This window comes from Mya arenaria, chromosome 5, assembly GCF_026914265.1.
Source record: "Mya arenaria isolate MELC-2E11 chromosome 5, ASM2691426v1".
NCBI classification, from domain to species: Eukaryota; Metazoa; Mollusca; class Bivalvia; order Myida; family Myidae; genus Mya; species Mya arenaria.
Genome location: NC_069126.1, coordinates 57101977 through 57118120, shown reverse-complemented (window position 1 = coordinate 57118120; position 16144 = coordinate 57101977). Strand labels below are relative to the sequence as shown.

At 35.8% G+C, this 16144-nt stretch overlaps 1 protein-coding gene across 1 annotated transcript in view; it reads right to left on the bottom strand.

The window, feature by feature from the left end:
• LOC128236161 (uncharacterized) overlaps positions 1-10995 on the bottom strand; it is a 113128-nt gene extending 102133 nt beyond the window's left edge. Inside the window, exons 1-2 of the mRNA XM_052951045.1 lie at positions 10755-10995; positions 6430-6591 (exon numbers count right to left, since the gene is read on the bottom strand). Of these exons, the coding sequence (XP_052807005.1) occupies positions 6430-6591; positions 10755-10989 (397 nt within the window). The 5' untranslated portion in view covers positions 10990-10995. The remainder of the gene's footprint in view (positions 1-6429; positions 6592-10754) is intronic.
• Between the last annotated feature and the right edge of the window lie 5149 nt (positions 10996-16144).

The window sequence follows — 16144 nt, the reverse complement described above, 5'->3', positions numbered from 1 at the left end:
TTTTGTTGCTTTGGGCATTCATGATTCACATTCTTAAAAAGAAGGAGGTTCACCTGTAAGATTTTCAGGGTTAAAAAATCTGTAGAGTCCGTAACCATGGGTTTGTATCTACATATGTATTAATGACAGAAATGTGGCATTCCACAAATAAAAACCTCTGTATGAGTATGTTTAATGGCTGAAATATTTTTGGAATATTTTGATTTTAAGTTGCATTTTTTTACATATTTAATGTTACGGACACTACAAAATCTGCCTTCAAATTTTGATTTGAAATTTCCATTGTTTTCAATAGCATATTTCCTTACATTTTTTCATGGTAAAAGCAATTTTTTTATTGTGCAATATTGCATCATCTTTTAACTATTGGAAAATACCAATAAAACGGCTGATGCAACAATATTTGTGATGAATTATTGCATCATCCAAAACAACCGCCTTTCTAAGAAATACAACAGTCCAGCTGTAATGATGGAATCAGCTAAGAAAATGGCTTATTTTGGGTAATAGTCGGTCAGATTCCAGCAAGAAGTCCTTTCAAATGGAAAACACTAAAGGTGTTGGTTCCAGTGATGCTCTAGGTATGTATTATCCTTATCTAAACATTCCATGCTATGTTACATAGGGTCCGTAACCAAAACCATATGTCTGTACATGATGCCCTGAATTAATGCAATTGTCCACATGAAATGCACATGTTGTGATGCTTATTTGTTGAAATTGCCATGCCCAACATATAACAAACTAAAATGGTCTTAACAGGTTGTTTAATGGAAATCCTATGACAGTATGACACACAATTTCATTTTGTGTAGCCTATTACGGAGCCGAGATGAAATATTTTTACATAAAGATTGGCGTGTATGCCAATGAATACAATCAGTGTTATAATATACAGATCACAAACACAGTGGATACTTGTTAAATGTACAGAATTGAAGCTTAAGTAATATTTGATTTATACTTGTACTCAGGTTACAGACTCTACAAAATACGGCCACTTGTTTCTAAGTCTACTGTAAGTATGTTCAAAAACATTTTTATGAACAGAAACAATACAATTGAACCATATAGGGACATTTATACCTTTTGAGGTTTTTCTTTTCACAAAACCTGTCTTTATATGAAGATTTATATACCATATATATTAATATTCTAAGGTATACATTGAACCCAACCGTTTAAGGTTAATTAATATTCAGAATGTCTTTTTACAGAAGAGAGCCGAAAATCATCACTGCGATCCCGGAAACTTGAAAAAAATGCTGAAATGAATGCTGAAAAGAATGAAGACATAGAAAAGAAGCAAAAGGAGAAAAACAGGCTGAAAGTCAAGGCATGGAGAATGCGTCAGAAAACAGAAAACTCCACAAAATATTCTGAAATCAAAAAGAAAGACACAGAAAGAAAGAAGGAAGCTCGAATGAAAGTGAAACTCATGGCCAATTCAGATCCTGAATTAAAAGCCTCCTTAAGAAAGAAAAAAGCTGAAGAAATGAAAAGATACAGACAGAGAAAAAAGATGAAAACAACATGTTCTTCTGAAGATCCTGGTGTTAAAAAGAGTAAGAAACCGGCTCTGGAAGAAAAAAAGAAAAAAGCTGTGAAGCGAACACAAGCCTGGAGAATGCGAATTAAACTTAAGTCTCCTACAATTCCAATTGTTAACACAGTTGATGAAAATGACAGTCATGGAGAAAGCAGACAGAACAAAAGTAACTTATCCCGAGCAACAGTATACAGACGAGTGCAAATGGTGAAAGGCATTCTGCCTAGGACACCAAAGAAGAAAGCCGCCATTTTAAAGAAGCTTATTGAGTCTGACCTTCAACATCCAAAGTACTTTCTGACCAAGGAGTAACAATGACACCAGCTTGTAAGAAGAAACTTGAAGTAGCAGATGCTATAGTGAATTCCTTGAAAGAAAGTATTTCCGAAGTAAACATTGGTGTTTGAAAAGACAGAGAAAAGAAACATGCATATGATGTAATACGTGAATCAGTACTAAGGAAATACAAAAAGATCACAGTTAGTAAATATTTCAATGTGTCTTACAAGACAAGGAAGATGAGAAATGAATGGTGGAAAAAGAAACAGAGAAAAACAAGATGTGATGTGATAAGTGATCATGTGAAACAATCAGTGAAAGAGTTCTACCTGAGTGCTGAAATTAGCAGAGAGGTGCCATCCAAACGTGATGTTGTTAGAATCAAAACTCAGACTGGTATGAAAGAAACACTACAGAAACATGTGATGACAATGACACTAGAAGAAGCACACAAGTTATACAAAACAAGAAACCCCAATCATAAAATAGGACTTACATCATTCAGCAAACTAAAACCAGTTAATGTAAAGAAAGTGTCCGAGACAAGCAGACGGTCATGCCTGTGCCGGACTTGTTGTAATGTAGCCCTGAAAGTAGAAGCACTTACAACATTGAAACGAGTTGTAAAAGAGACTGACATGACAGAAGACATTAAGATTGATAAGAAGAGTCTGAGTGATGCAACATTCTGCAGCTATGAACAAGAGCCATCTTTAAAATGTGTGTCAAGAAATTGTGAAAAATGTGGAGTACAAGTATTTGGCGACTATGGAAGAAAAGAACAGAGATGGGATGGTGTCATGGTATCAATGGGAAAGCATTGAAATAAAGAAATATGACAAAGTAAAGCGCTGCGTTTCTTGTGTGCCCAAAGAAGCTGATTTCAAAGTGTTTTTGACAGCTTTAGAGAAAGACATGATGGTGTACCCAGAGCATGCATTTAGAGCATCCTGGCAACAGAAACAAATGGGTGTATGTGTAGAGAAATTAACAAAGGGATCTGTAGCCATGGTAATGGATTTCAGTGAGAACTATGCATGTGTCTTCCAAAGTGAAGTGCAGTCAGGGTTCTTTGATAGAAACCAGGTAACTGTACATCCAACGATGTGCTACTATAAAGAAAGTCTTGATGACAAAGATGTTACAGTAAAACATGCCATCATTGGAATAAGTGAAGAAACCAAACATGATGCGGATTTAGCAATTGTCTTCGAGAATCAAGCCATTAAATTACTAGAAAGCAGAGGGGTGAAGATTGGTGAACTCCACGAGTGGACTGATGGGTGTGCAGCCCAGTACAAGGGGAAAAAGGCGTTTGCTGATATCAGTCTCAGAAAGCAGCCCAAAATGACTCGAAACTACTTTGAAACGTCTCATGGAAAGAATGTCTGTGATGGGTTGGGTGCAACTGTAAAGAATGCTTGTTATCGTGCTGTAATAAGTAACAGGAAAGTTCTTGGTAATGCTGAAGACGTTAACCAATTTTGTCAAGAAACTCTGAATATGGAAGTAGTGGACACTGTAAAAAGCACTCTGTCGAGAAGAGAATTTGTATTTGTTGAAAATGTGAATAGAAACCGACCAGAAACAAATGTACAAACATTAACTGGAACACGGAAGCTGCACTCTGTTAAGTCTGTTGGTAAAGACTATGAGCTGAACTCAAGGAAACTTAGTTGTTACTGTGATGCTTGTGTGAATGGTGTAACATCAAAATGTGAGAATGTAGACATAGTTAATAAGTGGGAGAAAAGAAACCTTGATGTTATTAGTAAAGTCCAAGAAAAACCAAATGTAAAGAAGAAACAACCATCTAACAAGGAGCAGCCTAAAGCAACCTGCAAAGAACAAACAAAAGGACAGAAACAAATAACTTTGAAAAGAAAATCGGAGACCAAGCAACCAAAAGCCAAGAGGAGAAAAATAGAAGAGACAGCAGCAACAACATCCCAACAAGATACAGCCTTTCAACCTGGTGATTTTGTTACCGTTGGGCTCAAACCGAGAAAAGGACCCATAAGTGTTTACGTTGCTGAAATCACAAGTAAATCTGAAACAGAATATGGGCTTAAATATATGAAGAAAGCTGGAAACGCATATGTGTGGCCTGAGAAGTCAGACGTTTCTCAGGAGCCAACAGAACATATCATTTCAAAGCTAGAAGCTCCTGAACTTGTCAATGAAAGAGGTCATTTTAAATTCAATACACAGGAACTCAGCAAAGTTAAAGTTAATCTGTTGAAAATACACAAACATGTGTATTTCAAATAGAAAATGTTGAGCATGTGTTGGTTCTTACAATGTGTAGAGTCCGTAACCGTAGTGCAGTCTATTTCTATCTCATACAAAAAATATGTTCTATTGATATTAACAGCAGAAACTGACTATACTTGATAGGAAAAGTGTTTATTTTAGAAAAACAATGTGCTTGGGGCACTTGGTTCTACAAACTTTAAAAGTTACAGTTAAAGTTGTGTGATCATTTTTGTCAATTTTTAGAGTTCATCGCAACTGGGATGAAATATGTTTTTTTTTATGCTTATCTCAAGCAGAGATTTTATGCATTTGTTTGTTAACATTCTAATTGTTAGTTTTCTGTGTTAACCTGAATAATACAGACTTGTTTCCATTAAAATCTTTGTTGTTATATGCCTGTTGTAGTGTCTGTAACCTTACACTGACCTGTATGTAAAAGTCGCCAAAAAAATAAATTTATAAAAGCGACTGTAGGAAAACAAATATCATTTCCAATGACTGAAACTTTAAACTAAAAATGGACAAAATTTCATGGCCCTGCATGGAAGTTCATTTTTCCACCTTGGTGAGACACTTAGGTGGACAAATACCGTGTTTTAGCCGAAGGTATATATTAAAAGTGTGGAACAAGTTTCAAAGTTTATTGGCGGATCGTTTTACAAACATGTCATGTCTGTGTTTTCTTAATCTCTTGATTGCCCTTGCTGTTTCTTTAATCCTCCATTAAATATATCGTACATCCTTTTCAACAGGCAATAAATCGTTTAGGATGGGTAGTAACTAACTAACTTATCACAGTGATGTATACGGTTAGGTAATCTAGCCAGGCATTGTAACAATAAAGATCAATAATTTTTGTCTGTGAGACTTAGAAACTGTTACAATCGAAGTCATTTGGGTGTCGGAAAATTAGGTACCTAAAATAAATTATTTTTGAAAATAATAATGGATGTACGAATTTTTAGATTGTCCAAACTCTAAGGTGAATTAGGGGTAGTTTGTGCTTGTGTGGCAGGTATATTTCAATTCTTGTATATATTTTCTTGTCAGATACAAATGTATCAGATACTGACTTTCGGATTGATATGTCAGACTTAAGTGTACAATTTTGGCAATAAAACCTGCATGTTACTTGTTCTTCAAACCTGAACCCACAGGTCCTCTTGACATCATTGAGGTTTCCTTGGCTGATGGCTTATATGGTAAATTTGCTGTCCCACTCTTCATGTAATTATGTTACAGGGAGGTTAGCATTCTACAGAGGGTGATTGAAAGCAAAAGGTTGCATAAAGAAAAGTAAAACCGTTCCTGGAAAGTCTTAAATAATAGCATCTTAAATAATAGCAGAGTGGTTTACCATAACTTAGTTGAAATCCAACCATCATTGTCAAAGTATTTAACCAGACTAATAAAGAATGTTTCCTTTGAAGCATGGAACATGTTTAAAAACTACTGATTAACCTGAAAATTGATGACATTTTTTTTTTTTACTTTCTGAGTCAACAGTTACTGCAATCAATATATCAAAAAAAAAAAATAAAAAAAAAAAAAAATATTCTGACATACCTACCCTATTTTTTTTTGGCAGCGTTACCTGAAATGCACCTATTTTTTTTATTTGGCCTTACATGTCATGATGGCTAAGCTTTTTTTTAACCACTAATAATAAATAGCATATACTTATATTCTACATTGTATTGATCAAGCCCGTGATGTCAGAGGTCCTGGTTCAGAATCATGAAAATGTTGTCTGTTATACGATGCATTATAAACACATGTATGCAATACATCAATGATTCAATGTATATTATTCACAAGTCAAGACAATATTCAATTGGCATTACACACACAAATACAAATTAAACGCTGGTACAAAACTTTTAAAATTTACAATATACATAATCAATTTTACAAACTAATTCTGAATAAAAATTAATTCTTGTTATTATAATTTGACTTAAAAGTTCTGCCGTGGGACATAAAATTTGACAATTTCAAACGCTAACACTTATTTCAAACTCTGCAGAGGGGATTTCAGTGGGGGAAAGTTTTACCCTCGGAGGAAACCAGCGATCATCGACTTTACCCCTCAGATTGATTGAGTAAAATGGGTCTAACTTGATGAGTGTACTTAAAGGTAAAGCACAAACCTTTGAAGAGCCATTATTTCCTTATGCATTGGCATAATCTGATCAAGTAAAGTTTCTGTGTCTATAAAACAGCACCACAAAAATGGCCTGCCTACTCTTTAAGATTTTTTTCTAAACAGCCTTTAAAAGGCAGTAAATTGCACAAAAAAATCACTGGTACTATAGCATGTATCTCATTTCAGAACTGTGACTTACGAGCACTACTTCCCAGCTTGCAGTAAATATTCCATGGACAAGGGACCGCAGTTACACTAGCCTGTTCTTTACAGTAAAACCCAACTGGACAGGTGATACATGTTGTATGGTTTTGTTCAGGGGCATATGTACCTGGTGCACATGGAGATGGCTGGGATGAACCTACATGAGAACAAAAAAGTTAACATCCTGTATAATTAAGGTACTTCAAGTAATAAAAGATGACCTGTGTTTCAAAAAGGACTTGCATACAATATGAAGGTGCAAACGTGACTTGCACACAACATGAAGATACACATGTGACTTGCACAAAAAATAAATGTACAAATGTGACTTGCACACACATTGAAGGTACAAATGTGACTTGCACACACAATGAAGGTACAAATGTGTTTTGCACACACATTGAAGTTACAAATGTGACTTGCACACACATTGACGGTACAAATGTGACTTGCACACACATTGAAGGTACAAATGTGACTTGCACACACATTGAAGGTACACATGTGACTTGCACACAATATGAAGGTACAAATGTGACTTGCACACACAATAAAGGTACAAATGTGACTTGCACACACAATAAAGGTACACATGTGAGTTGCACACAATATGAAGGTACAAATGTGACTTGCACACACAATAAAGGTACAAATGCAACCTGCACACAAAATGAAGGTAAAGAGGAAACTACATATGTGACTTGCACACAGCATGAAGGTGCAAATGTGACTTGCACACAATATGCAGGGGTCGACACTAACCATTTTTCCAAGGGATCCCGAAGGAACACCAACATTTGAAATCAGGTGTCCCTTCCTGAAATTAGGAGTCCCTTCCATTTTTTACATTTTTGAGCCTGTTTAATATTAAATTCAACATACAAATACAGTGTCTTTTACTTTTCAATTTGTAATTCAAGTATACACCATATTATACATGTTTTCAGCAGCATGTAATAACAAGTTTAGTAGCACTGAATGTCAGACATGTGAACCTCTGGCAATGGCAGTAAGGTATATTTGGGTCTTTAAGTTGGTAGATTAATGGGTTCAAAAGCGGTAGAGTGTCTAAGTCCATTTTGTTTTCAGTCAAAAATAAAGATGCATACTATGTTAACAAAAACTTGATGTTGTTACTATTTTTAGATTTTCAGAAAATACGCATAAAATACATCATGGTTCAGGGTCTTGTCAGATGTCGGTGCTTTTCATTGAGAAACAGTAGGAATATTACATCTGGCTTGTGAAAACTGAAGCCAATATTAAGTAGAGCTGCTGATAAATCAATCAGACTGCCCAACAAGTATAGTGCATACTGGAAGAGCAGACGACCAAAAATTGTGTATGTTAACTTTCGCGCCATAAAGTCGTAACATTTTATAAATTGACTGTAGATAATGAATAAAACTTTTAAAAGTTTATTTCTATTTTGATTTGATCATAGCATTAAAATATACGTCTTTAAAATTAACAAAGAATACTGATAAGTTGAATGCCAATTAACAAAAAATGCTGAATATATGATGCCGGTCTTTTGTGCCATAAATGTTATTGTAAATACTCGAAGGTCTTATCATAAAGGTATCACCAGCGATGGCATCTTTTTTGAGCGGTTCTGACACATAAGCAAAACAATTCCACTTAAGTATTTTACCGATAATAAATCTCTGTCACCTCTGACCTTGTTGAAAATGTAAACAACAAAACGGAAGCGTTAACCTGCATGCGCCCCGTGTAATGACCAGTTTATTTATAGATTCATGACGTAACTATAGTCAAAAAGTCAGCTATACTTTGGCTTTGGTGTGTCCGATAATAACAATCATTTTGACATGCACTGTCAAGGAATTTAGGGGGACCCGAATTTATGTAATAAACTAATGAAATGCTACTTATTTATTGATATTTAGCGTTATCGGTCAGAAATTTAAGTGTCCCGACGGAATACCAGACTTTGAAGTAAGGTGTCCCTCCCGAAAAATTGGTGTCCTCGGGATCCCGGGACCCCGTTAGTGTCGAACACTGAATATGAAGGTACAAATGTGATTTGCACACAATATGAAAGTACACATGTGACTTGCACACAATATGAAGGTACACATGTGACTTGCACACAATATAAAGGTACACATGTGACTTGCACACAATATGAATGTAGACATGACTGTGACTTGCACACAATATGAAGGTACAAATGTGACTTGTACACAAAATGAAGGTTAAGATGGAGCAACACATGTGACTTGCACACAATATGAAGGTGCAAATGTAACTTACACACAATATGAAGGTACAAATGTAACTTACACACTATATGAAGGTACAAATGTGACTTACACACAAAATGAAGGTAAAGATGGAGCTACACATGTGAATTGCACACAAAATGAAGGTATAGATGGAGCTACAAATGTGACTTGCACACAAAATGAAGGTACAAATGTGACTTGCACACAATATGAAGGTAAAGATGAAGCTACACTTGTGACTTGCACACAATATGAAGGTACACATGTGACTTGCACACAATATGAAGGTGCAAATATGACTTGCACACAGCATGAAGGTACAAATGTGACTTGCACACAAAATGAAGGTAAAGATGAAGCTACACATGTGACTTGCACACAATATGAAGGTGCAAATATGACTTGCACACAGCATGAAGGTACAAATGTGACTTGCACACAATATGTAGGTACAAATGTGACTTGCACACAATATGACGGTACAAATGTGACTTGCACACAATATGAAGGTACAAATGTGACTTGCACACAATATGAAGGTACAAATGTGACTTGCACACAATATGAAGGTACAAATGTGACTTGCACACAGCATGAAGGTACAAATGTGACTTGTATACAAAATGAAGGTAAAGATGAAGGTACACATGTGACCTGCGCACAATATAAAGGTAAAGATGGAGCTACAAATGTGACTTGCACACAATATGAAGGTACAAATGTGACTTGCACACAAAATGGAGGTAAAGATGGAGCTACACTTGTGACTTGCACACAATATAAAAGTGCAAATGTGACTTGCACACAATATGAAGGAGAAATGTGACTTGCACACAAAATGAAGGTAAAGATGGAGCTACACATGTGACTTGTATACAATATGAAGGTACAAATGTGACTTGCACACAATATGAAGGTACAAATGGAGCTACACATGTGACTTGCACACAGTAAGAGGGTGCAAACTGAGCTACAGATGTGACTTGCACACAAAATGAAGGTACAAATGGAGCTACACATATAACTTGCACACAGTATGAAGGTACAAAAGGAGCTACACATGTAACTTGCACACAGTATGAAGGTACAAATGGAGCTACACATGTGACTTGCCCACAGTATGAAGGTACAAATGGAGCTACACATGTAACTTGCACACAGTATGAAGGTACAAATGGAGCTACACATGTAACCTGCACACAGTATGAAGGTACAAATGGAGCTAAACATGTAACCTGCACACAGTATGAAGGTACAAAAGGAGCTACACATGTAACTTGCACACAGTATGAAGGTACAAATGGAGCTACACATGTAACTTGCACACAGTATGAAGGTACAAATGGAGCTACACATGTGACTTGCACACAGTATGAAGGTACAAATGGAGCTACACATGTGACTTGCACACAGTATGAAGGTACAAATGGAGCTACACATGTGACATGCACACAGTATGAAGGTACAAATGGAGCTACACATGTAACTTGCACACAGTATGAAGGTACAAATGGAGCTACACATGTAACTTGCACACAGTATGAAGGTACAAATGGAGCTACACATGTAACTTGCACACAGTATGAAGGTACAAATGGAGCTACACATGTAACTTGCACACAGTATGAAGGTACAAATGGAGCTACACATGTAACTTGTACACAGTATGAAGGTACAAATGGAGCTACACATGTAACCTGCACACAGTATGAAGGTACAAAAGGAGCTACACATGTAACCTGCACACAGTATGAAGGTACAAATGGAGCTACACATGTCACTTGCACACAGTATGAAGGTACAAAAGGAGCTACACATGTGACTTGCACACAGTATGAAGGTACAAATGGAGTTCTTCATGTGACAAACAGTTTCATCAAAGTGAACATGTGGGCTTAATATTTTACTATTCCCCAAACTTCTGACCAATTCACAGGTAAAGCATAACAAGGCAGGATAAATATAGATTCAAACACTTTTATTCATATTCACAATTTTGACAAACTATGCCCTAGGATATGCCCGGTGTAATAAACTTTTTCTTATTTGACATTGAAGTAATATAACTCACCTTCTGGACAAAAGAAGCCAGGGCTACACACCCCGCTGGGATTAACCAGGCCAGTCCCTTGGCAGTACTCTCCGGCTGGGCATGGTAGGCAGTCAATCAAATACCAGTTGTCTTCAACAATGATATGGCAGTCAACACAGCTTTCGGTAATGGCGTCAGTCATATTGTAAGGCATGTAATATCCAGCTCCACATGGCAAAGGCGGACCACCAATAAACAAACCAAATATATACATTTTATCATTCTTGTATTATCAGTATTTAAATTCTTTCATACAGTCAAATCCCTGGGCTTGAACTTGCTTGGCTCGAATTCCTCGGTGAGTTGAACTGCAGGATGTAAAGGACCGATTTTTTATACTGAATGTAAGCATTCCAGCTTGGCTTGAATTTTTGAGGCTCAATGTATTTTTATTCCCAAGGAGTTCAAGCCAACAGGGTTTTACTGTACTATACATAAATATGTCCCAATCTGACATATGTTTTAAGTAAATCAGTCTATAAAAATATAACTCTATTTTGTTGAAATATACAGCAGTTTGCGTAAAACTTCAAGCAAATGACTTCTGAAAAGGACAGACAGTGCAAGTTGAAAACTGCTGCAAAACAATGTAGCGAAGAGCCCTACAGACATCAGTGATTGAAACTTATAAAAGAGATAACCACTGCTGAAAATGAAAGCGCATTGGCTTAAACCCTTATTGACATGTAAGTGGAAAACCAATCTGGCTTAATCCAAATAAAGGAACACAGCTGAGGCAGCAAATGAGATGACATGATTGTTGCCTATATTCTTTAGATCATGTAAAATAATGAATTATCAAATACATTCAGAGTGATTCTACAGCTTGAATTGACAATTCTATGCTTATTTTGAGAAAATACTGTATATGGTGATTTGGGGTAATTTGGTGCCTAGATCCTTTATACACTAAACATAATCGGGTGTGTCACAATCAGATGTCCATCTTTTACCTACCCTCTGTTATGTGATAGTTTCTAACATACAATTACAGAAATATTCATATTCCAAGGCTCAACTTTATCACAACATAGTGATTTATCTGTGTAAGAAGTTCTATGAAGATAGTGTTCGCTTTAAAAAATATATCTTATCTTTATCCAAAAATTGGGTTAAAATGTCCAATATGATGTTTCATTTGAAATTTTCTTTTTTTGCAGAAATAAATTCAGTATGTTTTTACTATTTTATTCCATAAGAATGTGTTTTATAATTGAGATAAATTATTCCTCTTTCTTTTGCAGGTTATTTCATTCAGATACGCTGAGAAATGTCTGTTTTATGACAAAATATCCAAGACCACTATTTCGTTATACAAAATCACTTTTGCTGGCTATCTTTCTTTATTTGATTTAATCTTGATTAATGAATATCAGAAAACTGTTATTTTCAGTTTTTTTAATCAAGGAAGACACATATACAAAGTTTTCAATCCATTTTTTATGGTGGTTCAAAGGATTACTAAACTGCCTCAAGAGAAAGTTCGTTGACACCAAACAGCAAAAAAATTGTCTTGTCCGTAGACCGATGGCAACAGATATACCAGCCTTTGGTGTTACTTGATATCAAAATGGATATCAAAATGTATTTAATACTTGATTTTCATGAGTACATTAACAGAAATGTCTTGTCCGTAGACACATGTCCAGTCCGTAGACACATGTCCAGTCCGTAGACACATGTCCAGTCCGTAGACACATGTCCAGTCCGTAGACACATGTCCAGTCCATAGACACATGTAAAATAAATTCTGAGATCATTGTATTACTCTGAGCAAATGATTTTAGATATTTTTGGAATATATGATTATGGTTTGGTCCAAAAAAAACAAAAAACAAATTATTTAAATATTGCCAAAAGTAATATTTTATATACTCATATATCATTTTTCCCCAAGTAGTATTTAATTAATTCATTTTAGATTTCTGTAACTAGTTGTGTCATGTGTGTCTTATTCAAGAATGATGTCTAGTTAACTAAAGAAAAGGATGGATAAAGAAAGTATCATTCAAAATATAGTAATTGAACTTAAATATTAATTTACTCTTCCTAACAAATTAGTCTACAGACAAGACAAAAATGCATAATATAATATTACATTGGTTTTATTCCAATGCAGGAGAAACAGACTAATTCTTTGAAATGGATCCCCGAAGAAAAAGCAAAAAATAAACATTAGAACCACAAATTAAGCCTAAAAGGAAAGAGGTGGATTGATGACTTGCAAGTAGGCTTGTTTGTGATTTTATGTTCTGTCTTTGGCATTTACCCAGTGCCATTCAACTGGGTTTATGTTTAAACTGTTTGTTACTGAGCTTGTTTCTGTAGCTTTTTGCATTAATATTGAGAAGTAGGACTGAAAAACCCTTAGAAACAACTGAACCCAATGAAACAAAAGAACCAGTATCCGAAAAGGCAGAGAGAATGAGAAGATATATTAGACAAATTGAAAAACAACCCAGACAGACAAGGCAAATATGAGGAGATTAAGAAAAATGATAAAGAGAGGAAAAAGCTTCTTTTTTTTTCCTTCAGCTTAAACTGACATTCCAAAATCATCCTAAAATCCCGAATCACGAATAAAAAGTTTTATAATAATCTTTTAACATGCTTGCCTCCTGTGGTCTGTCTGACTGTAAGGCTGTCTGCGAAGCTGTGATAGGACATGGCTCAGTGTTTTTCAATTTGATCTACAATGTCATTTGATTAATAGCGGCATTTTGTTCAATGATGGCCTTTGCGAAACAGGGGAAATTTGCTTAATGGTGGCCTTTGTGAAACATGGGCAATTTGCTTAATGGTGGCCTTTGTGAAACATGGGCAATTTGCTTAATGGTGGCCTTTGCGAAATTTGCTTAAGGCCCAGTCACACCGCCCGAACTTTGTTGGAGCGTTCCTTGAACGGTAGGGAGAGGGGACCGAATTTCGACAACGCTCGTCACCGCGCACAAAATGGGAAAAAAATCGAAAACAAGGGCGTTGCCTTAGCGGTGAACAGCTGAAGCAGGCGTTGCTATAGCGTTGGCTTAACGGTATCGAGCGTTGGTTTATTCTGGTCCCGCTCCGACACCTCCATACCAACGCCAAACCAAAGTTCATCACCGCAATGGATCGCTGCTTCAACGCCCGACACCGTTCCAGCAATCCCGTGTCCGCTCGTAAAACACTTACAACCGCTCCACCAAAGTTTGTGCAACGTTTAATCACCGCCCGGGCAAAGCTGGCGAAGCAGCGGTGGTCCAGCGTTCAAGATTTCTGCGTTGGCCTAGCGGACCCAAGCGTCCACGAACTTGCGTCTAGTGGTGCCAAACTTTGACTGGGCGTTGTTTGAACAGTGGTGAACTTTGCCGGAGCGGAAAATTGCCCGCTCCTCACCGCTCGCAATATTTTGTTCAGCTCAAAACTTTCAGAGCGGTAGGAAGGACCATAAGCGGTGGCCGAGCGTATACGGCGTTGCCTTAACGGGGGCCAACTTCTGGTGAACGGTAACGAGCGGTGATGATTTTTTTTCACCGCTCCAGGAACGCTCCAGCAAAGTTCTTGCGGTGTGACCGGGCCTTTAATGGTGGCCTTTGCGAAACAGGGGAAATTTGCTTATTGGTGGCCTTTGTGAAACAGGGGAAATTTGCTTAATGGTGGCCTTTGTGAAACAGGGGCAATTCACTTAACGGTGGCCTTTATGAAACAGGGGCAATTTGCTTAATGGTGGCCTTTTCGAAACAGGGGAATGCTGACACTATAGGGTTAGGGTTAAACCTTATGTATGGCTGCCACCTAACAGTTTGTAGCCAGATAACAGTTGGCAGCCACTTAACAGCTTGTAGCCAATTTACAGTTAGTAGCCAGTTAACAATTGGCAGTCACTTTATATTCAGCCATATAAAGCCTAGCTCGCCCTTCCGCAGACACCTTATGTATGGCTGCCACTTAACAGTTTATAGCAAGTTAACAGTTGGCAGTTACTTTACAGCCTGTAGCCAGTTTACAGTTGGCAGCCAGTTAACAATTGGCAGTCACTTTATATTCAGCCATATAAAGCCTAGCTTGCCCTTCTGCAGACACCTTATGTATGGCTGCCACTTAACAGTTTGTAGCCAGTTAACAGTTGGAAGCCACTTTATATTCAGCAAATTGATGGGTTACTGACATATCATGCAGCAAATAATGTTAAATGTTCTTTGAACTGTACCTTTCTAACAATTAACTATTTATATTTGGATCTTTTTTTTGGCTTTCAAATAACATATAATTTTGGTTTATAAATTTTATATCATGTAATAACGTGCTAAAATATTTTTTTATGTGATGAAATAGCTGAAATTAACATCTTTTCATGTTTACTTTGGCATAAGAGACATTGTGAAAATAAATGCTTATTTCTGTGAATGATAAATATCTTAATGTTATACCTAAACTCACAATTGTCCTGTCCGTAGACAGATATAGTAGGTCATTTATTCAATACCTTACAGAATCAAATGATTGTTTAAGCTCAAATGATTATACATATTTGATCACAAATAATCTAAATACAACAACTGTTGTCATACTTTTGAAATTTAATGAAATTTTAGAATAAATAGGATGCTTTTCTGCTTTACTTGTAATTGTTAGCAATTTATTTTTTTGTAAAGATGAGTTACAACTTTAATAAAGTTTTTTCTTGCTCTACAATTTTTTAGAACCATTTTTTATTTTCAAATATATATATAATGTTACAAAAATAATTGAAAATTTACATATATATAAATTAAAATGTCCTGTCCGTAGACATAATTCAGTGAAAATATTACTGACCTTTAAATGCAATAATTCTATTTCAATTTGACTTAAAATTATACATATATACACCTTTTGAAAGAAAATTGAAACTCCTACACATAAATGTAAGTTAATATTGCCATATTGTTGAATGATACAGAAGTTTTTTTAGCAATATAGTTCTGTTTGCTCTATAATTTATTAATGTGTCCTATTTTTTCTTTTAAGTTGAGTTACAACTTCATATTTGTATTTTTTTCTGTTTCTTTGTTCATTCAATAAATTTATTCAGAATTTTATTTGTTATTATTGACAATTTATATCCTAATATTATCTCAAGTTTGCATGCATGTTAAAATTTCCTGTCCGTAGACAAAATACAATGGAAAAATAACTCATTTCAAATGGCAAAATTTTTGTAACTATTCATCGTAGGATAATAAATATATATATATCATTTTAAAGAGAATTACAAAGCCTGTCCAAAAATGTGACTTATACAGCTACACAGACAATTCTGAATGGATTAAGACAACTGAAAGATGACAGTTTTATTCAAACGGAGACAAAATGTGAGCAATTGTGATTTTTTAAAAGAACAAAAAATG